At 54.0% G+C, this 24,784-nt stretch overlaps 1 protein-coding gene and 1 non-coding gene across 2 annotated transcripts; both read left to right on the top strand.

Annotated features, from left to right (window-relative positions):
* Positions 1-12,085: 12,085 nt before the first annotated feature.
* On the top strand, positions 12,086-12,282 carry LOC149808876 (U2 spliceosomal RNA). The gene has a single exon (XR_016430005.1). It is a non-coding gene; the product is annotated as a U2 spliceosomal RNA (small nuclear RNA).
* An 8,413-nt stretch (positions 12,283-20,695) lies between these two features.
* Positions 20,696-24,326, top strand: LOC149808875 (branched-chain-amino-acid aminotransferase 5, chloroplastic-like). Its single transcript, XM_089995120.1, has 5 exons — positions 20,696-20,752; positions 21,302-21,589; positions 21,935-22,285; positions 22,972-23,128; positions 24,118-24,326. Exons 1-5 carry the CDS (start codon positions 20,696-20,698, stop codon positions 24,324-24,326), a joined length of 1,062 nt encoding a protein of 353 aa, XP_089851246.1.
* The last annotated feature ends 458 nt before the right edge of the window (positions 24,327-24,784 follow it).

Raw genomic sequence — 24,784 nt, 5'->3', positions numbered from 1 at the left:
AGGCGGCAGTGTAGACAGCCCTTTGTCAAGAGCGGGACTGATGTCACATTACTGCCCGCGCTACAGTGTCCGGTTCCTGTCGTTCCAGCACCCGATGTAATCAAGAACGTGCACGGTCTGCCAGTGGAAGGCACACAGTACTCCCAAACAGGAAAACTTCAAAAAAATGTACAAAAAGGGAATACAAGCAAGTGTGGGTTGCGCAGGTGTGCACCGCGTCCTGAAATGCAACGTGAGGTGTGACAGACTCGCCGCTGCAGGCCTCGACGAGCCCTTGTAATCTCCTCAAGACCATGACACACGCACATGCCCACTTTCACCGTCAGTGATGCTAGGCTGCTGACTCACAACCACTCGCATCCTGACAAGCGCCCCACCCTACCTGTGAAGGACCTGTGCAAGGGGGCGACACCAATATGGGCTGCACGAAGCGCAACTCACGCCAAAAACAAGCTACAGTATTCCCGCATATCCGAACCTGGCACTAACACAGGCGCAAAACACACACACGTGCTTGCACCACCACCGGCTCCCTTCCCACACGAGGTAAACCAAGCACACGGAACATGCGGCAGCCACGGGACACTTTGAGCGGACGTTACCGACGGTCCGCAGCTGCATGCACCGGTTACAGAGACCCAAATTCACCTAGCGTGCGGACGCTCACAGTTGGGAGCAATAGTGCATGTCCTGAAGTACTTTATGTTGGCAAAACATTCATAGTTGGGCATTGATTGCAAGGTTGATTCCAGTCAAACTCCAACCTGTACCTTCCTTTCAATGCAATCTTTTCAGGTCGACCTTCGTCGTGGTTGCACACCTCCAGAAAATGAGTTTGGCAGTGGCTGAAGTCACGAGTGCCATCAGGGCACAGGCGTAGTAGGCGCAGAGCATGATGATGCGTGTGTACGGGTGGCACCGGTAACCCCAGGAGATGATTGTGTATGTTGGGAACATCATGACCGAGAAGACCCCGCAGACCTGCAGCCACGGAGGAGCATCTCGGCATCGTGCAAGCATGAGGAGGTGTGCTTTTCGGCACACCCACCACGCACCCTCTGGTTTCACCGTTTGAACGACCAACACCGCCAAAACACAATCAACACACCACACTGCTCTTGGATGCATCTTGGCTCAAAGGCAACAGCTCACTTCAAGTTGAAATCAAACGCTAACGTCGAAGCACGCGTGTGGAAAAGACAAGCTGAAATGCGGCAGGAGAGTTCGGAGCGGACGAAGACTGGCAGATCTGCAATGTCGGTCAGTTCCGTGCTCCACTGGAACTGGTTTTGACCCCATTTCCGCCCTCAAAATTCATACATTTTCAGGCTTCAACCCCCGCATGGAACACAGCAGTACGCTAGTAGCACATAAAAAACCATGCGGGTGCAGATTCGTTGCCAGTTCGACACAAGAACCAGTGGTATTGCTTGTCAGCAGTGCTTCAGGTGGTATAACGGGCACGCTGCTAAACATGGCCTCAAGTATCCGTACGTTCTTTTGGGGGCGTAGACTCCCAGAACAAATTCCACGTGTGTGGCATCTTACAATGCCCGTTTCACCCTGCTCGAAAAATAATGCTTCGAATGAATCAAAGCTGTGGTTGCGATTGGATCTGTCAATGTCCTTGTGGACAAAGAGGTATCACCAAACCAGGGCAAATATGAAAGTTGTGTGCAGGTGGGCCGCATACATCTGCTCTTAGCCAAGCCTTGTAGTGCGTGACCTGGGCCATGAACGTGTGGTACGTAACGGAGAGAAGCCAAACACCACAGCCTCGGGCACGATGACAGAGAGGATGACGGAGTGGTGGTGGCTGTGCAGGGTTCGGAAGTTGCACAACACTCCGATCGTGACCAGTAAAGGCAGCAGATGCGCCCAGATGTTGCCTGCACGCGGCACCCGTCGATGACAGTCTCTGCAACCGGCATGGAACCTCATGCAGATCAAGATGTGTGCGGTGGAGTTCGCTGGCATTTGTCGACAAAAATATCAAGGCGTGGAAGCCTTGTGTTGCGACAGAATGACCGTGATGGCACGATGGAACTGAGAAGCCAGATACTACGCCCAATGTAGATTGTGACACTCTGCTCATACATGACAACACGACACGCCAGCTCCGACCCACGTCTGCAGATACTATCGTCCTGAAGCTTTGCACCTTGGGTATTCAAGGCCAACACGGCCCAAGCTCAGAAATGAAGCAGGGCGCTCGAATGTCCGCATAAAGACTTGATGTCATCCTGGTGCTTGCGATAAACATGAAGTCCGGCTTTTTCGATGTGGTGCCACTCATGATTCGAACCAAATTCGACAGACCCACCACCAACTTGAAAACCAGAGCTCCCGAAGCAGGCGCCAAAATGTCAAGTGCAGCTGTATCAAACTATGACGTTATGAAAAGCTCTATAGCGCATGACCACGTTCTATGGAGAATGCATCAGAAAGTTGCATCTTCGCATCTTGGAAATGGCCCGCACACCGAGGTAGATACCCTGGCTTTTCTCAGCAAGGTAGAAACCGTTCACGGCGACAAACTGAGCATGAAAGCATGCTGTGGGACTTTTGCAGGTTTGAACGTCTCTGGCAGGCACAAGGTGGAACGCACTGTCTCGTTGTGATACCCTAGAATGCTGCAGAGGCACTGGCGATACGTCAAGTTCGCCCGATAACCACTGGAAATATAGCGATTATACTGCAATATCAATGGCACTTCATCCCACCACAACAGCCGTCCATCCTTTCCGGTGGTAGCAATCACCTTCCTGTGTGGCAGCACAACGCTCGCATGATTCGGAGCTATATCTGCACACAGATGGCATGGTAGGAACAATGACAAATACCAGGACTCCCTATGCTGTGCTTGTGCAATACCGCAAGATCTAAGTAGCACGGAGCCTGAAGGAGGAACCCTGTAAATAGCTGCATCACGAAGCCGCGACATCAGATACCAGATAATGGTGTACCTGCATTTCCATTTGCAGAGCCCTTTTACGTGCAGGGGTGGCCCTGAGGTTGGCTGGCTGCTCATCGCTCAGCAATCTCCTCGCTGGACATCCACACTTGGAATCAAAGTGGTGGTTCTGAAGTACACATGTGACAAGGAGAGAAACAGACGTGAGATAGCAGTGGATGTTCACTCTGGGTAACCTGAGGTTGCAACATTGCGAACACGCAAGCACAGATTGTGCCACAGATGCCATGTGCATGTTGCTCTCGCTGAGTACACGATTATCTAAGTGGAAGTAGTAAAATGTCACTCACTGGAGTGACACTGGCAGTCTGGCAACGAAGAGTCAATCATTTACTAATAAAGACAGCTTTGTTGTATATGTCATTAAGCATGATTGGTCGAAGCAATATACGACAATCAGTATGGGACAGGGGGCGCATCTCCATCCCAAAGGCATACATCAAACTGCAGCGAAGCGTTCGCGCCTGTGATCATGAGCCCAGTATTCACATATGTTGCCATTTGCATGTATTTCTATAAGCTTTAGCACATTTTGCAGAAAACCACAAGCCGATACTTGCTATAGGGTTGAAGTCCGTTCAGGGTACCCTTGCTGATGAAGTCACAGTCTCAGATTGCAGACCTGATATCTGGGTCAGGACTGGTTGGTAGTAAATCAAAATGCCAGCCGTCTTATTGTTCCAACAACTACGCAACTGTCCGATACGTAGCGGATGGTCACGACAGGTGTCATTTGGCTGCGGAAAGCTCACGCCCAGAGCAGCCCGTCCTGTACAGCTACAGTGGCCCAAGACCAAGGTGATCCTCTTACATAAACTATGGAAACCGATTCGATGGATGAATGGTTCTCAAACTGCGGGACAGCCCATGCAACTGGGGCGATACTCCGTGTAAGCACGTGTTTCGAATGCAGGGAAGGGTGCAGAACTCCCCGCATTCATGTCTGAAACAAAAAACATGTACCTTAATGCACGAGTCTCTTTCAGGCTAACTTCTTGTCGTTAAGCTTTGATGCACGCAACCTCACTCAAGTGCAAAGTTGCACACCCTGACGATTTTCATGCAAGAAAAGTATGGCTCATCCAGAACGCCTTCACTTGAATGTCGACAGCACATCCGCAGAACGGGGTTCATGGCGCTTTTGTAGACCATTTCGATATGAACACGCGCCCCATGTGAACACTTCCAACATTGCACTATCCGCATCAGGCCTGTCTTATGTTAGAGTATACCCTGCATGACATGCGTCACGTCCAACAACTTGCCTGAAGCTAGACGTTTCTTGTGTGTAGCTCTACAGGCGATCCTCGCAACAGGCGACGCTCGCGGAACGCAATAGAACCGTCAGCACCCTTCACCCTACCGATTTCGGCAAAGAGCCACATGTTTCCCATCCTACATGTACAGTCAGCAGGCCCTCTCCGTCGTTTTATGGTGAAGAAACAATCAAGGCGCATTTTGTGCCGACTTCCATTAACTCGCAGTCCCTTGCTCTCCGATGTTGACGCTGGCACACCTTCGTGCGTCGACGAATCGCAAACGACGGTCGTATTGTCCATGTCGCGCACAAACTAGCACTCACAGGTTTCTGCACATTGCTCGAATCCACGAAATCTAGTCCACCATACTTTCCGGAAGACCATGCAGCCGTCCCTGCAACGCCGCAACATCTCGCGCCATTGCCACAGAGGCATGCAGGCGAAGATGACAATGCCACGCACGTCAGCCACCCACGATGCGGCTTGAAAACACAGGAAAACTTACGTATTTCGAACGCAGATCCAAGAATAACGACGTGGCAACGGGCGGGTACCCTCAGGACAACAGGTGCTAACACTGCAACTGCAGCAGTGCACGCAGCAACTCCTGTCGAGACGCTGCAAGAACTACGGGACGCCCAGGGCATTGCAACACAGTGGCAGAGCGCCTTTGACGCGCGTGGCCGCAGAGGCGCAGGACGCTGCAAGTGCAACTGCAAGAGAGTGCAGTCGCGGCCGAAGCGGGCGCGAGCGGAAATGGCAGCAGCGGTGGAACGCGTCGTGGCCAAGCATGACGCAGCGCTGAAGGCACACGTGGCGGACTGCTCGGCGCGCAGAGGCGGCCGCGAAAAACAGCGACATCTCGCGTTGTAAGGCTGACGGCCGCGCTGCAGATCTGTCGCGTAAAGTCCAGGTGCGTTGATGCTCAACAGTACGCATGGCACAGTGACTGATTAATTATCCACGATTCCATCTATCTCAGATAACAGCGACAAACAAGTACGGTCAGCCAGACAAGGCGGCGTTGGCAACGGAAACTCAATCCATTGCAGGTTTACTGAGTTGTGTCCATCCATAAAGTGTGCCATACTTATGATGTACCTGTTTGCACACACAAACATACCTGTGGGAATGTCTGCAGAGATGTCTTGCTGCCACGTTTGCAGCACGTACGCTGACATAATGTATGTTTGCAATGGGAGGAATGTTTGCTCCCAATTACTTGTGACAGGGACCCTGACGTGGCGTGTGTTCCTTGAGGTTGCGCACCCTTCAACACAACAGCACACCGCATCCACATGGACATCGGCTAGTTCAACTGCATCATGGGAATCGAAGCATAGCGGAAGCATCTCAAATCAACAAGGCAATAATGAACACGCTTCCCATGGATGCTCTCAATCGCTTCTGCATGGCCCCTCCTGATTGCTGCCTTCTAGGCTGATGAGTATGCCTCCAAGGCTGGCTGTGTTTGATTCAGTACCGGGGCTTGCAGGTTCTGGATTCGGCGTTGGATGCGACGCGGAAGGAGGCGGACTCTCTCGCACTGCAGCTCCGGTCGAATGAGTCAGAGGTTAACGCGCTGCAAGCCGAGCGAGACGCGCTGCGGACGACAGTAAACACACTTGTGGAAGACGCTGCAGAGCTGCGCAAAGCCGGCGAACTGACTGCAAGCACAGAGTGTGTTTCCTTGCGGAAGGAGCTGAAACAGGCGAATGACGAGGCGGCCATGCTGCGCAACGTGCAAGGATGCCTTGGTCGCGGAGCACGGCGAATCGCTGTACCAGCTGCAGTCACTGAAGGCCGCCCTCGAGCGCGTGACGGCGGAATGTGAGACCCTCAGGCCGCAGTGGGAAGCTCCCGTACCCATGAGGCCCTCGGCTGGCAGCAGCAACGGCGCATCAGATGACTCAAACAAAGCGGGAGGTGGGCGCTGCCGGAGCAGGGGATTGCTGGTCAGGAAGACGCGTGTTGTGGGGTGGGGGTTGGTAGTGGTTCGATGAGGGAGGAAGCGCAGGGCAGTGCGCTGCAAGAGGGGGAGTGCGTGGGCGCTGCTGCCGAGTGGCGCCGACTCTGCACGGAGCGCGATGGCTTGGCTGCCGAGGTGGCTCGCCTGACAGCGGTGCTCAAGGGCCGTAAATCGGCGGACCAAGACGGGGGTGCCGATGTGCGAAACTGAGGGGGGCCAGGGCGAGCTGAGCGCATCTCATGATTCCGCCGCCTCGTGCATGCCGCATGCGGGGCGCAGGTGTGTTGACAGTGCGCGTGAGGGGGAGGCAGCTCGTGGACCTGGTCCGCGCAAAGATGCGGAAGGCCGTTTTGTGCGGTTGGTGGTGTTGACAACGCGGAAGCAGAGGACCGTGATGATCCGGGTTTGCTGAGTCACCCCCGCAATGGATGGCTTGGCAGGGGAGACGGGGAGCGCGGAAAGTACAAAGGAGGGAGAGCTTAGCACGGGAGGCGCAGGGCAGGCACGAGGGCGCATCCGCCGAGGGCTCTCGTCAGCGGACGCCGAAGGCCTGAGGGCCCGTGAGCGGGAGGCGCGCAGGTGCACTGAGGCCCTCAGAGGGCAGCTGCACGGACTGCAGGTGAGTTTTCAGTCACGCTCATGCTTCTCTCTGGCGTTGCTGCTTTACCTGATCCAGGCGCTTTGCTTGCGTGCGCAGTCTGCATGTTCAACAATCCACTCACCATGGAAAGGTTCTTCAGATGAGGCTGTGTCATTCTACATCACTACTGCCCCCATATGGAGATTGGCAAACCCTATGTGCGCATAAGTTTGGCATTGAATCAGAGGCGCGCGCTCGCCGCAGGCTTGTCGATGCCAACTCATTCCATGACCAGACATTGCGTTGGGCACAATTTGCCCCAAGTTTGCCCCCATGTTGAATGACATTACGCAGTTAAGGTAGCAGCACAAATGAACCACACAGGGAAGGGAGAAAACGGCTGTTACAATCGACTTAGCATTCCATGCACACAGTCGATCATTATATGTTTGTCCAACGATGCACACGGCACGACACACCACCGTCAATTGTCACTGTAAACTGTCATGAGTCAGCCCGAATAGTAAGGCAGGTCTATCCAACACACAACAACAACATGCCAACAAGCTGCAGCTCCAGAGCACGTCAGCTCTCACTTTTGTATGTCCTTATCCAAGAGAAAATCAATTCCATGGACAGATCCTCTGGCCCTCACTCATCGCGTGTCATCGTGGACGATCACGAGGGTGCTGGATGCAGGACATCCTGGGCAGAGAGCGCACCAGCCATGCCCTTGGCTTGGCTGCCCTGGAGGCGCAGCTTCAGGAGGCTGAGTCAGCGCAAAAGGCGTCGGTGCGCCGCCTGACGACTCAGATCACGTTCATTCTGTCAAGAGCGGCAGCGATCATTGTGCGGCCGAGAGGGCGTGATTCGGAGCAACAGCCTGGCAGGGCAAGGACGCAAGTGAGAAGGCTGGCAGTGAGGGGGCGACGCAGTCCTCTCGATGTTGGCCTGGACGCCGAAAGTGCCCCGTAGCACGCGGAGGCCATTCCACTGGGGGGGGGGGCAAGGCTGGCGGGGCAAGGGCTGCCACAGGTGCGTTGCGAGGAATGCTTGGTCTGCAATGCCCCCGGGGTGTGTATCCCATCACGGAACTCCTGGTTCATAAATGCAGACCAGACGACAGTGTCACCCCTGAAGCAAGCCGTTCTGGTTAACCTCCAGTCACAGGACCATTTTTTTTTTCATTATTACTCATCAGACTTACGAACAGTAAAAGCGAACGCAGATTGTCATGGTGGGCTGCACGACGGCGCCACGCAAAACTCCGAGCCTACTGAAATGCGGCCGCCGAACCCTCCTGTACGACCAGACAAGGCGTGCATCCGAGTAGGTTGATTGCTGACGCATTCTGGTTCAGACGGCTTGGTCTCACCTGAGAAGGAGAAAGGTTACATTAAGGAGCATTTAGGCATTTTCCGGCAATTTGTCTTCAATGCGTAGATCTCGTTGTCAAGCGACTTGGATGTCTCCGTCCCCATTACATTTCAAACTGATTGCCTACAGTTGTCACTTTGAATCTGCCGCTTGCATTATCCGCCAGCTGATTTGCTCGGAATCGCCTGGGGCGCAGTGCTTGATGCCATCAACTCAGTTTCAAGTTGGTGCCATCAAGAAGTCCACCAGGAAGGACACTCACTTGCTTCCGTTGATTTTGGAGAGGCGGATGTACAGGTCTGTGATCGAATCAAAATGAAAAAAACAAGCCTCACGTGCCTAGGTATATAACAGGCAGACTCCTACTGTAGGTGCGCGTGCTGGATGACCTGAACGAGCAATTAGCTGCGGAAAAATGCAGCCCTCATCAACGAGCAGCACAGCTGATGGCGCGACTGAGTGTCGCACCGGTCATCACGCCTGACCCTGGTGCCCTCAGCAGCTTCCTCCGCTGTGAGCGGACTTGCCAACGAGGCGCTGCAGGCACGTCGCCGCCAACACAGCTTTGACGCGCCGCCGCCGCTCCCTGCCCAGGGTGCTGCAGCACACAGGACTGGGAAGCCTTTGCCGCGTTCCAGGCCGAGTCCTCGCACTCAGCTGAGACGCTGCGCACTGCCGAAGCTGCCCTCAAGCACCGCTCCACTGTGCGCTATCAGCTCGAGGCAAAGCTGGCGGACGTCCTAGCAGAGCGTGCGCAGCCTCCGGTGCCTGGGGTTGCTATCGGAATGAGCAATGTCCGCACTGAGAAGTTGCTTCACATCGCGTCGCTCCGCATGGTGCCACTCATATCAGCTGCAAAGCCTGGGCAGGCAAGCATTGTTCATTTCAAGCGAGGCGTCGCATGCTTTCTTTCGGGCTCATTTGGGCTGAGAGCGCTGCTGAATGTCTCAGACAAGTCATATCCCGATTCGCAAGTCTTGAATCTCGACTAGCGCATGGAGTTGCCACTATCCATGCGGTTTTGGTCAGTGCAGGGAACCATAACTTCAGTGTGCAGACAAGTGTTTATATGTTGCTTGGCCCTGCGGCACGGAAAGCCAAGCACAACATGGCTGAGCCACATGCAGGTGGTGTGATGGCGGACGACTTGGAGCGGGCTGAAACAGAGCGGAACCTTGCACGCTCAGAAACGGTGTTTGTGAGGGAGCAGCTGGCAGACAGTCAGCGCTGGGTGGACGAGCTGAAACAGCAACAGGCCGCAGCAGGGTCCGGCCCATCGCAAGACGCGCCGGTGCCCCCGCCGCATGAGTCACGCGCTCTAAAAGACCCCATCTGAGGTGCGAGTGATGTTGATTTATCTTTGTGAAGAGATCAACTTTCAACACGGATTCCTGTATGTGCATAATATGTTATTGTTGCGCTTCGCTCGCCTCACACACATATCACTGAAGCGTGACTCAAGCGTACCACATTCCACCGTTCTCATGGCTGACTTGCTACAAGCGCCTCAGGTGGAAGTCTGACAGCCGTGATGCAAGCGCTCAGCCGTGAGAAGGCGAGCCGTGACGAGGATCTGATGCGAGAGCGCATGACCAACGCCGCATTGACCGACCAAGTTGAGATGCTGCGCAGACAGGTCAAGGCTCGCTCTGAGAAGGCGGACCGCTCTGAAGGATCAGCTGGCGGCTGCGTGCGATGTGCTGACTCAGCATAACCTGCCTCTGCCGTCTTTGAATGCCCCTGACCGGGATGCGTACCCCAACAAAAGCGTCCTGCAGGTACGCGTCATCACCGACGCAGGTCGCATAAGCTGGGCACGATAGTGAAGCAGAAGCCGTTGCTTGACGCCCGGCCATGTCGTTGCCGATGCATGCTGGAATGACCAGGAGTAAGATGCCTATCAGACAAGCTGGGGGGTGCTGGAATCAGGATGCATTTGGAAGTGACTTGCGCAGAGCGGGCGTGTAGGATCTGGGGGGAATGTTGTTGCCAAAATTGCAAACTGGCTCCAAATGCGCCTGCCGTGACCGGTTCTGACCTTGCCAAACAGCGGCTGGCTGTTTGGTGCAAGTTCAAGATATATCTTTGGCAGCGCTTGCCTTTCATTGTGCAATTACGCCAGCTGCGCCTCGCTTCTTCTCTTCGTGTGGCATCGCAAACGCACATAAACTCACGCGATAGGCTATTGCGATAGGCTTGTGCAGGCAACGGGCGCTGACTATAAAGGCGCTCCTTTGCAGGTACGTGAGAAGGAGCGGGCGGTGCGGGCGCTGGAGACACAGCTTGAGGCAATGCAAGAGGAGGCCTCGGCGCTGCGGCGCGAGCTAGCCTTTGCCAGGCAGCAGATCACTCGGAAGAAGCTCATTGCCGACAAGCAGATGCGGTGCCTTCAGGACAACTTTGACTCTCACCGCACTTCTCTCAAGCACGAGGTACGCCGTCGAGTCTACAACATGCGCAACATTAGAAAACCAAAACTATCAACTCAATGGGTCGTGCCCGAAGTGGCAACGGCGATTAGAATGAACACCACATGGTCACAACTCATGGCTGCCTTAGCTGGCACGTTCGGCGCTGTCATGAACGGCAATTTTCACTGGCTTCCTCTTGTTCCTTTGCGGCTGTTTCCTCCGCAATTGGTTCGATGCCCCGGCTGCTGCATGCGTACCGCACAGTAACGGAGCGGTACTTCCCCGCACCGGTAACAGACCCGGCCCTGTGCCTATCCCCGTCGGGGCATTCCTGGTCAGTGGCATTGGTACATTTGTGCTGAGCCACAAATGAATTGTGCATGTTGTGCAGATGGGAAGCGTTTTGATTTTTGCGTGTGAGTTGACAATGATCAGCGATTACTCTCGATGTCGTTCTTTACAACTTCAGTTGCGATCTATCCTTTGCACCGAGTTGGATACGTGGCTGGCTTTTGAAGCTGGCTGCCTGAACGTGATGCTGTGTGCAGGTGACGACTGTGGAAGGAGAAGTGGAAAAGCTGAGGGTGCAGCTTACGCACTCACGCGCTGCCCACGAAGCCCAGACTCAAAAGCTGCATGTAGCGAAGCAGGAAGCTGCCACCTTGGCGTATGAAGCAGAGCAGTGGCGGCGCAAGGCCACCAAAAAACGCCTGTCCCAAATGTCCGCGCACTGCGTACTTTCATTCTATGTGCCAGGCGGTGCATGATGCGCCTGCAGGATGCTTCCTTGTCTATTTGGGGAACTTCTGTTGTCTTCCTGATTTGTTCTCCGTGGTGGACGAGTGTTCAGGGCTCTGTGGCGTGTAAGCTAATTGGGATACTCTCTGGATACTCTCTAATGTCCATGTGGATGCGGTAGTGTTGTAAAAAGATACATCTGGCATGCGTTGCCGTGACTGCCAAGCAAGACGCAAAGACGGACCAATGATTGGCCAATATCATCGGTTCGAGAGAAATTTAATGCACACGTTGTAATACTTCTATGCTTTCATGTCCGTTTTTCTGTGCTCTTTCGACTGGGCAATGGACTGTGATCCGTGTCCTTGGAAGGTGCTGCACATCTTCACTAGTGCTTGGCGGGCGTTTCCTGCCTGGTCGCATGGAGGGCAATTTGCATGCAATAATCGCTCGGAACTATACCGAGGCGAAGGTGAAAGCGTGCTTTGTGCTGCGAGGAGCGACTCGCTGTTCAAGCAAACGGTGTGCTCAGCTGACTCCCCTGTGCGCCCTCACAGGTTCCCAAGCTCTCAGGTTCTCTCGGCATGCCAATGAGGACACTTCAGATAATTTTTCTTCTCTATCTTTGAAATAGTGTCCTGTGAAGTAAGTTGCCTCACGTGACGACGCCCCGCCCAGCGAACGTGCACATGCCACGTGGACATACGGCGCCCTGAATTCATCACAATAGGGAAGCGCATGCACCCCCATACCCACCCCGCCCCAAGCAAATTAGTCATACCGAACTCGGCCTTTTGGCTAAGATCATGTGTAGTATCTGTTCTGTTCAGTTTAATCGCTGATACGGTGCTCATCGAGCGCCTATGTGATTATACTAATTTTTTGAGGGGGGGTGTCCACCATCTGTGCTTGCGCAGAGGGCATTCCTGAATGCACACCAGCCTTGCACATCTTGCAGGTTGCGTTCACCCTACAGTCCCTTTACTCGCCAGACCATTCTTCTGGTGCACTGCACTGCATGACAAGCCCAGGTGGGGCATCAATGGACCTAAACCGTGTCAGCAACTACCAAGCAAATATCTATACATTGCCATACGCGAACAACACGAGCAATGTGTACTAGTATCCAAGATTGGGCTTGCAGGAATTGACATGCTGCAAATGTCAAAAGGGTGGCTGAGGATTACAGTGGCTGTACGTCCGGCTGCCGTAAGCGGCGTCAACCTGGCCTCAAACTCTCTACACATAGCAAAACACCCAAGGCGCTGTCGCTTAATTTCAGCGACAAGCTGTTCACCAATGACGTACACACACGGCACTCGCCTTCCATCTTTACTGCCAGACATGTTCAACAGTGATACGTATTCTAGAACTGTAGAACTCAAATCTCCTGCAATGCACCGTGGAGGGATATAGTATATGCCCTTGCAGGTGGCGCTGCGCCCCCCCGCGCCCCCCGCTTCAAGGACAGACCAAATCATGGGCAAGGAACGGGCGAGTGTTGTGCTCACCGTCGTTCTGATCAAGCGCACATGCACGCTTATTGGAGCTGAGAGCGCGCGCAACAGAATATGTATGCACTGGCGCCCCCCCACACCCCCCCTCTAGAGACAAGATCAACCTGTTTTACGCCGGTACTCGAACAGCGAGGGTTGTATTGCCGCATGTCGTATTGTTAAAACACAACAGAAATTCAGCATTCGGAACCGACACAGTCGGATGTGTTCGAAAGACGCTCTCACAGGAACGCGTAGTCACAGGGACGTAGGCGAGCTCACACGCGTAGTCCAACCGAGTTTAATGAAAGCATACTGTGAGAGCTGAGACCGCGTAGCGGTCGAGGACTTGTACGTATTCTACACCTTTGATGAGAAGCACCGCCTGAGAGCACCTACGTCTTTTTGCCCCCTTTGCGTGCACCCAGTTTCGGCACCACATGGAAGTCCAAGCCCCTTTAACTAGGCTGTAATAGCTGTTCATAAGATGTAAATCAGCCCTATATGTGCCCTGCGACCACCACCCAAAGAGGCTGCTGCTTGCATTAGTGATCACCCATGTGCGCCCATGACCGATCAGCAGCGCCAGCAGAACACATCGGTATCAGCAAATTTAGGGTCTGTACTGCAATCGTCCAGCCTGGCGAGGGGTGCCTCTGTATCAGGGACAACAACCACATGGTAGTGTGCCCTTGAAACAAAACCGCAGCGCGTACCAAGGGCACGTGCAAAACAGCCATCACCGGTACATGGCGAGCTCAAACCTCACAGGCACAAAACGAATCTGAGCATGGCTGGCAAAATGCGCCCAGCGAGTCCCCCACCTCCACTAAGGCGGGGGGGAGCGTCCATGCAGGACCATACAGCCGACGGAAAAGCTCAACGCAACAATCGTCGTTTGCAGATTGTGGACCTGCAACGAGGCTCCAGCCTGGGCCCCCTGACCCATCATCGACACCAGCCACTGGCGGGATATCTCTGCCTTTCATCGGCCGCCAGCCGGCGAGGCAAAACCCTTGTAGGCGAACCTCGTTGGCACGAGGACACCCAGCTCCTGCAGCTTGGTGATGCGGGCGTTGAGCGCATCCTCCGGTGAGTCATACGTGCCGAGGTAGTGCCGCACCTTCTGGTGCACCACCTGCGCCTCCCACCGCCCGTTGGCTCGCCGCCGGGTGCCGGGAACCTGCAAGCAGCACATCGGCGTTGAAAACACGAGCCACTGAGCAACTGTGTTGAGGCTAAAGGCAGCACGCCTTGTATTAGGGTGGTCCATTGCCTCAGATGTGTCTGGTATTGTGCGATGTCACGAGTTGAGTTGCACTGGGTTGCTTTTCTAAGACGGCACCTAGTTTTTGCTGCCCAGACTCTGTTGCTTGGCTTGATATGTCAATCAGTGCTTTGCCAGAATGGGGTGCGATCCGCTTTTCTGCCCCAGATGGTAATGTATGTTCAGGGATACAGTTATCAGTTCCCCATGTAACGCAATTTCACCTGCATGTAAGCTTCATCATGGGAGCCAAGAGCAACCTGGGCACAGAGCCGCCGGTGCCTGTGTTGTCGAGGATACGCCACCCGTTCGCGCTTGGCGTTGCCGAAGTCAGCGTGGATGCGGTGGTGTGACATCCATGGCAAATCCAACTCGACACTTGAAACTATCTACATCCGGCTTTGCGGTGAGTGTCGGATGTGACCTGGTGAATCATCATCAACCACTCATGCATTTGCACGCTCAGGGGCAAACTTTGCCAGAGCGCGTGCAACGGGGACACGCCAACTTGCAGTTGCAGAAGCACAACCAGAATCTGTCGCGCCTTCTCAACAACAGCTTAACCGCCGGCAACTTCGAAAAAGAAAGGGAGGCCATTGAGACTCAGCACAGTGCTGCACCCCCGTGATCGGCTAGGGCTGCACAGAAGCGTATGCTGGTTGCATGTCGAATCAGCATTGTTTGATGATTTATGTATGCTTTATTGAAGGCCTACCGTATTGCGCTCCTTGACACCTGCGGCATCTTCTGAGCAGCCGTTGGGTGCACAGGCCGCAGTAAGGGCGCGACGCTTTTCACGCTGTGCCTGGAGAGCTTCGGCAACGCTGCTAAACACGCCGACGTAGTGGCGCTTGCCTGCTACTCTAAGTTTGCACTCAAACTTGCCCGTTGCTGGCCGCACGGAGATGCCTTTCGGCAGTCCGTGGTCGCGCATGCCGGTGTTGCTCTCTGCACCACGTGCTCTGTTTTCAGGTAAAAACTCTGCTAATTAGCAGCTGGAAAATCAGGTAAATTTGGGCAACATCGATCTCGTGTATGCTATAATCATGCATGAGCAATGACATTGAATTGGAAGCTCACAAGTTGCATGCTTTGGTGTTGGTACTGGGTGGAGCTGATTACTGGGGAGCCTGCACAACTTCATCTCTCGAGACGCGACTTGCCAGCTTCCATGGCCAGCAACTGTCTGTCATTTCTCCTCCTTCATGAGGGAGGAGTTTTATGCTGAGAAGTCAAGACAGTCATTGAGATAGTCCGTCGAGCAGCTGTCAGAGGAAGGCCACCTAGCACAGCAAGGAAAAGCCACAACGGACTATGGCTGGACAGGGAGGCGGGCACATCGCATCACGAGGGAGAAAGCTGTGCTGGCTCATGGCACAAGATGCTGCAGCACATGCATGCGTCCAACGTTGGCTCAGATGACAATCTTGACGCGGCAGTGCCGCTTTGGACCGCGCACCATGGTGCAAGCTTTCCGGCGAGCGAGAAGCCATAGCACTCCGCTCCACTATGCGCCCCCATGAACTCGAGGGGGTGCTCTCCACTGCGGCATGCGATGATTCACTCGCCCGGCTGGCTTCGCTGCCAACAAACGTACTGGCAGCCTCAGCGGCTGGAGAGCGCGCCGGCACTGGCGACGGAGCGTTCGGAGCAACGGATGGCACCCGGCACGCCGCGCCTGCCGCATGTTCCAGCGGAGTATTCAACTGTGGCTGATAACTCAACTGTGGCAGACCTGTCGCCGCAGCCATAGTGCAGCATTCCGCTGAAAGTTGGGGGGGGGGAAGGCGGAGATGTGGCTGCACATTCCAAGGATCTGCAGCTGCGATGTGCGTGCGTCCAGAGGTGCCGTCCGCGAAGGCGCTCTTGCACGAGGGCGGACCGGCTGGCTGATTTGAGGGCGCTGCGAGACTCGCAGACGCCTCGCGTGTGGGTTCCGCTGCGGCGGACCCGTCCAGCCACCTCCGCACCGATGTGCCCAGAGCGGGCTGCGGTGCGCCCCCCTCTCCTACCGGATATATCGCACCCACCAAATGGGACGAGGCAGGCAACGTCCATGCGCGGCTTCCCTCAGTACTCGGCTCTCCTGCTGCTGCTCCCATTCCCCGCTCTGCTGTTCCCGCGGCTGGTCCCTCTTCGCCTTCCGTCCTCACTACTGCAGGGGTCATCACCGCAGGCTGCCCTGCTGCAAGCTCGTGCCGTGGTTGGCACTCTAACGCAGATGCAATGTCTGCTAACATATGCAGACGCGAATCTGCCGTCTCAGGCGATGCTGCACTGGTGCCGACAGCTGCCGCAGCTGCTTGTGCACAACCGGAAGCTCGAGGGGCGCAACTCGTATGCGGCTGTGTGCTGGAGGGCGGCACGTGATGCAGCGGCAGCATGCGAGCAGAGTGCCCATGCTGAGGGACGGCTGGCTGGCAGGTGCCGCATGGCTGCATCGACGTTGGGGTAGCTGCTGACGACATCGCCATTCCCAGAGCGTCCAATACGCTAATGGGCCGCATCCCCAAGCATGGACATGCTTGGGGAGCGGTTCTAGCTCCTGCTGCCATGTGAGGTTCGATGTCCTTTGCGGTGGGGCCGTTGATGCTCTGGAGGTGCCTGCTGTGTCGCTCCGGTGGCGGCATGGGCGTTGAAGCAGCAGATGAAGAGTCCACAGCGTTTGGCACGTTCCGAGGTGACGCGAGAGGGGTGTCGGTGCAAACGAGGGGTGTTGTCAAGCTGCGTGATGTTGAGTTGTTGTGCAGCAGAGTGCTTGCAGGCACGATTGGTCCTTGCCCCAACGCGCTCACAAAGGCAGCCAAGTCGGGACTGCCATGGTCTGTCGATGTCTCTTCCCAAAAAGGAGGCATGTGAACGGTCGCCAACACCGCATTCCTGCACCCGCGCCAGCGTTGGTCCACCTGTGACAGCGCACGAGCATGCGGAACAGTTACGAAGGCCAGACACATAATGATGGCCATCACAAAAGACAACCTGAGCAATCCAAAACAGAAACAAAGGCATAACGCATGAAGAATCTCACCGAGCATCAATTGCTGTCTCAGGGGAGGCGAAACATCCGATGAGAAGCGCTTTGCCCATGCTGATAATCCGGGCCTCCCAGACTTTTCCGCACTTGTATATGCCAGGACTGGGACGAACATCTGGCGTCATCTTGACAGCAACAAATTCCTTTGAAGCCAGTGGTTTTATTACACTGGCTCGCTTTGCCAAGCGAGCTGTTTCATGCACAATGCAAAAACATGATGCCAAGCCAACACTGCCCAAGACGTTACGAGTCCTGCCAAACTGCTCGAGTGGCTCATAAGTACGCTTATAGAGCATTCGAAAGTTTTCGCGTCGTGAGACCGTGTGACACGGGGTGTTCATCGCTTGGACGTTTCCTGTTTTTTGGAAACGCCCCAAACCGCGTAAACTATCTCCAGAGATGCCACGTGACACTGGCCTTCTTGCCTTGAAGTTGCCCTGCCAATGCGTTTTGCTCGCAGGCTTGGTACGGAGATAAGCCACGGCCCAAATCCACCGATGATGTTGAACACTTCTTCTGTCGAACTGTGATCGAGCGAAGGCATGTTCACATCAGCACCTACCGCCAGGCCGGTTGGCCGCAGCCTGTGCGTGCAAGTTGTCGCAGCCACGACCCCAAGGCATAAAGGTGCCTTGAAAATGCGTAAGAACAGGCCAAAGAAGGTATGTCTGTGTGCATTGCCTGGATGCAGTATCCTACGTCAGATGACGACAGCCACAGAGCGCACAACGGACGGTAGCTGTGGACGAAATTACATGGTGCTTTGCGTTGGAAACGTAGATAAGTATCATTTTGATATGCTGTCCTGCCTTGCAGCTTACCAAGGCGGATAAAAACCACGGCCCTTGCACGACTCACCCTGCCATGCCTCCTCCGCCTCCAATGTGCACTGTCATCAAGGTACGCACACCTGCAGATGGTGAATGCGCGAATTCTGGGAAATTTCTTCAATGTCATCGTGCGTGTGTCCTGCGCCCATGCCTGTGGGTGACAATGCTCGCGAAAATGAAGCGTTGAAAGGCACTTAGCAAGATGGCACACTTGTTCTGCACATTGTGCGTCTGTTCTGGGATTCTCACCCACATTCTGCATTAGCCTATGCATGAAGGTGGTCATGTGCAAAAGCATCAGTCCTGGTTGGCAGCCATGTCACCCCTGCATCGTTCTTGCATCTCACAGCAGCCCAACAGGTTCTCAAAACTCTTGTGATGATCAATCTTCGCCCTCCCTTCGCATGCTATCACGCCCCCACAATACCAGTAGGCCCAAGTAGCCATCTTGCGTGTGCTACATTTGTTAGTTTTTGGCGACCAGTTGGGCTGGTCAGTGATCATGCACATTCTGTTCAGGAGCAGCCAGGATGAACAGCAGTAGCAAGGCACCTGCACTCACAAAATCTTGTGGTTTCGGTTTTGTGGGTTGGCATGAGGCCTGCAATGTGCGCTCCAGAGCACACAGTTTTGTGCAAGGGCGAGCGCGTCGGTCGCGGGAACCATTTCACGAGGGATTGCGTACAGTCTGAAATGATGGACAACCTGCCATGGACACGTGCTGCCTTTTGATATCACGACGCAATGCCGCCCGGGCAAGCACCATGCTTGTAATTCCTCCCGTAGTATATTAGCCATTCGGAACTTTTTTTCGAAGCGTGACACGTCACATTCATTATTTCTCCGTCATTAAGGAGATTGACATCAGCAGCGCCGCAGGCGAAACTTTTTTGGAGGTACATTTGTGATGAGCAAGCATCTGCCATTGCAAGAGTTCAGGTGAAATCATGCTCAAATGTATCGTCCATGTGCAAGCAAGGCACGGTTATCATCACCCCCATATCAAAGAGACCATTGCAAAGTCTAGATCGGTGTCGGTCACCACGGCGCAATCACCTGTTTCAACGTCACTAACATCTACCAGGAGCGCTGCTTCTTTCTCCAGTTTCTCAAACAGGTAATCATCAATGCGATTCCATTCTTTCTCATCATGTGCGGCTTTTTCAACAGCTGTTATGTCCTTCACCTTCTTGAAACACAGCAATGACTGCCTTTGCATGCCTGAACCGGCCCCAGACGGGGCAGACGGTACGTGACAGCACATTTTGGAACAATGGTGGTTTCCGCAAGTTCAGTAGGCTATATATGCTTACATTCATGACAGTTTTCATCCTGGCAGCGTGCCATGAGTAGGCCAGGGTACAGGGTTATCCCTCGTCCATGTGCAAGCAAGGTAGGTCCATGTGCAAGCAAGGCCACTGTACAGGGTGCCGCAGGCACCTCGGACAATTTTTTGGGTCAGCGTCACGCGTGACGTTTATTATTTCTCCGTCCATATGGAGGTTTTTCCCCCTAGGGTGACGCATGACACAAAATAATTGTGGACACGTTAAGGAAGTGTTGCCCAGCGGACGCGTGACTCTCCGAATGGCTGATATACTACGGTAGGCCGCAGGCAGGGAGTGCTGATGGTCGCACGTTACAGGATTAATGAGCGTTCGTCTGACCAGAGGTGTGCGTGTAGTCGGCCGAGTGATCATACCAAGGCGTGATCAAGATCATGTCGGCTGGCATGGGACACTGCAGTGGCTCATGGGACTAGGCAGCTAGGGGGCACCGACCGTGGCGATGGCCGGTGTCAGTTGCTCCGTCAGATGCACATATTGGCCGCCTGGGGCAGGGACGAGCACATGTGTAAGGGCGTGCACGTCCAGGAGACACCTGTGTGGAGCCAAGGGACATTTTTCAGTAAATCGGTGTTGGTTGAGTGGTCATGGCCAACCGGTGGAAGTGCCTAGCCCAACTCTGGATGCCTCATGACATTTCGGCGATTGTGGGGGGTGCCGATGTATTCTGGTGGCAATGGCTGCCTGCGTTTTGCCCACCTTTTTGGGGAGAAACAACATCTCCCGTGTTATGGGGTTTAATGTTTGTTCTGTGAGATCGGGAGTCAACACAACCCAGTGTAACACCATGGTGTAACTGTCGCTTGCAGCGGTTGGCTGAATCACGGGCTCTGTGTAATCTTCATTACTGTGATGTTTTTCAGACACTGTCAGCGTCAGAATGCTGCACATGCTGCACAAGCCTTGCGCCCTTGCTCGAGCGCTTTACTCCGCGGCTCCTGCGTATGTGTTCTGCTTGCCATGCTTGCTTGTGCCCTGAATTCCGGTCGGGAGTGCGGTAGAGTCTTTGCTTGCCATAGTTCATTTGCGAGCTCCATTCATCGACACCTTATCAAGAACTGCATGTCACACAAATTAGTTTAGAAGAACCCCAGATTCGACAGGTGGGTGTGATCATGTCACAACCCATGCCTTGACGTCTCGAACGTGGGAATCCGCTTCTCCGCATGTGCACTGGTCACTTGCACTGTACCAAGACGAATCGTGCAGCGCGTGGATGGTTTGATAATATATTCAGATGTTGATAACCTTGCCGATCTGAATAAAAGCAACTTCTCCTGTGTCGTCCTCTTTCCTGCTGACCCTTCCAAACCCTGTGTGTTTTTACAGGGCACGGAATATACATCTTCCACGTGAATTTTTCCTTGATTCTGCAGAGATCCAGCTCATTATAGTTTAAGTAAAATCCCACACGATGACTTCCCAGCCAGATTGGAGCAAGCTGCAGTTTGGCTTGCAGGACACTGCACCGGTACGTTACAATGGCGTCATGATGGTAGTGAGTTGCGAAGATCTATAGCATTTATTTTGTTCTGGTGCTTGTCTAATTGATGCTTGGCACGGGTATTTATCAATCTCATGGGCTTGGGCTCGCTAATTATGAATGCAATGTGAATTCCCTGTCTTGACTCTTCTCACGCAGACATCCCTTCATTAGATGCTGTAAATGAGGACTGCTATGATATATGTTATCGGTGTATCCCTCGTACAGTCCAGCGCTTTCCTGTTATCGTCCATGTGGAGCCAAGTGCGGGTACTTGGCAGGTCCAAGACAATTGTTGTCATCTCTTTCGCCGTGCACAGCAGTCCGCCATGTACCGTGAAGCGTGTATGCTGACTCTGAACTCAGTGACAGGATGTTGTACACTCACGCAGCGCGAATTTTGCCTCTTGTCCTCATGACTGCGAGCAAGCGGGTACCATCGGGCGACCTTGAACAAGACGAGCTCTGGTAACATTCTCCGGGGCAGAATCACACGGCTAGTTTCTCTTCGTCTTCAAGGCGCCGATGTGTTTGCAGTTCATGTATGTTGCAAAGTGGACGGAGGCAACTGGTTGGGTGAAGGAGGGTTGCAAGCCGTACGGCAACCTGAGCGTGCCGCCTGCAGCGCAAGTTTTCAACTATGGCCAGGCAATTTTCGAGGGCATGAAGGCGCTCACGAGCGCAAAAGGTCGCGTTGTACTCTTTCGACCTCTTGAAAATGCGAAGCGCATGCGAGACGGTGCGCAGAGGATGAGCATGCCCCCTTTGCCCGAAGCCCTTTTTTTGGAGGGCGTCGCCGCCCTTGTGGAGGCGAACAGCAGTCACGTGCGTTCACTCATGTTTTTTCACGTTGCCAGCATCATCGTGCATCCGTACGAAACAGATTGCTCACGCCTGTGGTCTCGCGCTTGTTCGTGCTTGCTTGGGCATGGCGTCGAATGGGGCCACACACGAACAAGCGTGTGCTTTCATGGCACAGCGCAGCAGAAAACGTTGAAGCCAGCCAGCATCTGCAAACGCCCGATCACCGGAAAATCGAGCCAACTCCCAGCTTGCGCCACAGGGGTGAATGGCATTGTTGACGGCACTCATGTCTGGGAAGTGGCCAGGCACGCCGATACCTATCAGAGACGCCCGTGCGAACGTGACTCATAGTGCACAGTGACGCAGGTGCCCCCCCTGTGCCTGGGTTCAATGTACATCAGGCCCCTTCTCATCGGCACCGGTGCCACGCTGGGCTTGCAGCCAGCGCCGGAGGTGACTTTTGTCATCTTCTCGGCGGCAGTGGGGTCGTACTTCCCTGGGGGCCAGCTCACCCCCCTGCGGCTCAAAGTGGAGGAGAAGTACCACAGGGCTGCGCCGCACGGCGTGGGAGCGGCCAAGTGCGCCGGCAACTATGCGGCGGGCCTGCTGGCGCTCAAGGGTGCCAAGGCCGCCGGCTTCTCCGACATCGTTTACCTGGACGCACGCACCGACACTTACCTCGAGGAGCTCTCCGCCGCAAACATCTTTGTTGTCAAGGTATGTGTTGGCTGAGTGCTCTCCGTTTGTCAAATGCTCGCCCGTCAGTTTGCGGCCATTGTTTGTTGCGAGGTATCCCAGGATAGGGCACTCGGAATCATTCCTGGGCAGCGTCGGAATTTGCGAATGCCCATGTGGCGGTTTAGTGGACGGCACAGCATCGTTTCCGGAGGGAACGCCCTTGCCACGGTCTTGCGACGATGGTGATCCATGCGTGTCCTGTTCATCATTCTTTGGCTGATCTGGTGAGGAGCTGCTGTGTGACTGTCCAGGTACTCGTGTGCGTGGGGTGAGGGGAATCGGGGTGGCTGAATGATACGGCGCAGTCGTCGTTGGCTTGCATTTGCGTTCCTTTTCATGTTGCTCGATGACTCAAGGCAACGTGCAGCCTGATGATGCAGCAACCTATGCAGACCAGTAGAGGCTTTGTTGAACGATAAGGCCTGCAGTTATCCAGATGGGAGTTTGACCTCCTTGGTCAGCCCAGCCGTTGGCGTTGCCTAGGATCCTGTCAAACGTCGCTTTGGCAAACAACGACGAAGAAGCCGGGGCGCAAAAGATGCCCGAGTGTTTGCAAGGTCTGCCACTACGAAGGCGTCATAGAACTTGAAATTGTTTGATGGGAATGGGAATGTGACAGCTTGCTGTTTGGGATAGCAGCACACGATCGGAGGTGTGCGCTGCAGGGAAAATGCATCCGGACGCCCCCGCTGCAAGGAACCATCCTGCCCGGTGTTACGCGCAACTCGGTGATTCAGCTGGCCCGCAGTCGCGGCTACACAGTGGAGGAGACGCCTGTGTCCGTGGCTGAAGCGCTCACCAGCGAGGAAATGTTCACCACGGGTGCGTTTTGGGTCGGGGGTTGTTGAGGGGCCGCTCAGTCACGGCAACTTCAATGATCAGGCTATGGTGATGCCGTATCAGGTTATTACATCGTGACCGGTCTGGTCACGGGCATAGTACTAAACTGAAGTCATGTGCGTGGGTGCACATGACGATGAACCTTACTCACGGCCTTGTTGTGCAGCGGAGAAAACTAGATGGGCATCAACAAAGCCTTCAATAGGCAGCCTTAGCTGACATTGCCCCTGTGGGGTGCTGCACCCTTCCATAAAGGCGCGAGGGTGGGTCTTATCCGCCACATCCTCGCCCGTGTCAATGCCAACGCCGTGTGGCTGGCGTATCATTATTATCATTATTATTATTATTATTATTATTATTATTATTATTATTATTATTATTATTATTATTATTATTATTATTATTATTATTATTATTATTATTATTATTATTATTATTATTATTATTATTATTATTATTATTATTATTATTATTATTACTAAACTGAAGGGCATAGCAATGCCCGCTCATAGGAATTCACCGTATTCCCATGGGCGTTGGTCGCTATGGTGCAGCTTGGAGGATCGTTTTTGCTCTTCGTGTAGCTCGAGGCAACGTGCAGCCGTTGATGATGATGTATCTGTTTACAACACTACCGCATCCACATGGACATTGATGGATGCGTAAAATGGATTGGGTGTGGAAGGACGGGAGACAAGACGTGGATGTAAGGACAGTGCATTTACAGCATGAGAGGCACACTATCGCAGCTTTGGAGAATGCAGCAGGCTTTCCTGGCCGCGAGCACTTATGGCACGGATGAGTTGGGAATATCATGTGCCCACCTGGCACAATGTATGCCAAAGCAAAGGCCTACCAGGAATCATTCCAGCGTTCTCATATCTGAATATATCTCTGTAACGCATTTTCGCGGGAGCTTTGCACGTTGCAACCTAGAGGACGGCCCTTACCTTGCTGTCTCTTGTGTGCAGGGACGGCTGTTGTCATCTGCCCGGTTGGCAAGCTCACTTACGAGAACAACACCACCGTATTTGGATCAGGCAACGCACCCGGCCCGGTCTGCGAAGAGCTGTACGGCGCTTTGACAAAGCTGCAGATGGAGGAGTCGGAGGACCCGTTTGAGTGGGTGGTTCCTCTGGACGGCATGCCTGCAGTGATCGCGGCAGCTAGCAGCCAGTGAGGCCGTGTCGACTTGACGTGCCACCGATAGAACGTTTCTGCGTGCAATTATGGATTTGTGCCAATATTTCAAGCTTCGTTACGTGTGAGGCAAGCCTAAGAACGTGCAGTGCCCGTGACACAGCATGCATTGCACCGTCATGGCGTTGACAACATGATGGCACTAAGTGCATGCAAGAATGCAAGCTACTTGTCACCAGTCACAAGCAATTTTTGTTCGTTTGCGACACAACGTGACTTCTGATTTGTGCTTACGATGTGCGAATACAGGCGCTTTGTACTTGTGGACACCGAAAGCCCCTCTACCCGCTGTTATGACATGTTTTGTGCCTGTGGTTTCGCTATTTGATATGATGTTATCTATTAATTAAAATGGCATACGCGAGGCGAGGACCATTCTCGCTGCAAGGTGAGCTTGCATGTGGCAAGTACCCTGACCTCACTCAAGCGGAGATGATA

Source organism: Nuphar pumila, unplaced genomic scaffold (genome assembly GCF_984573655.1).
Source record: "Nuphar pumila unplaced genomic scaffold, dmNupPumi1.hap1.1 HAP1_SCAFFOLD_2065, whole genome shotgun sequence".
Taxonomy (NCBI): Eukaryota; Viridiplantae; Streptophyta; class Magnoliopsida; order Nymphaeales; family Nymphaeaceae; genus Nuphar; species Nuphar pumila.
The sequence above is the reverse complement of the archived record's forward strand: the minus strand, read 5'-3'. Positions and strand labels throughout refer to the sequence as shown.

What these genes read in the sequence shown, in the direction of transcription:
- LOC149808875 (XM_089995120.1), top strand. Translation starts at nt 20,696, where the DNA reads ATGACTTCCCAGCCAGATTGGAGCAAGCTGCAGTTTGGCTTGCAGGAC. An exon ending in TGGAGGCGAACAGCAGTCAC is followed by an intron (nt 21,590 to 21,934) that starts GTGCGTTCACTC and finishes ACAGTGACGCAG; the next exon opens with GTGCCCCCCCTGTGCCTGGG. An exon ending in CGAGGAAATGTTCACCACGG is followed by an intron (nt 23,129 to 24,117) that starts GTGCGTTTTGGG and finishes TCTTGTGTGCAG; the next exon opens with GGACGGCTGTTGTCATCTGC.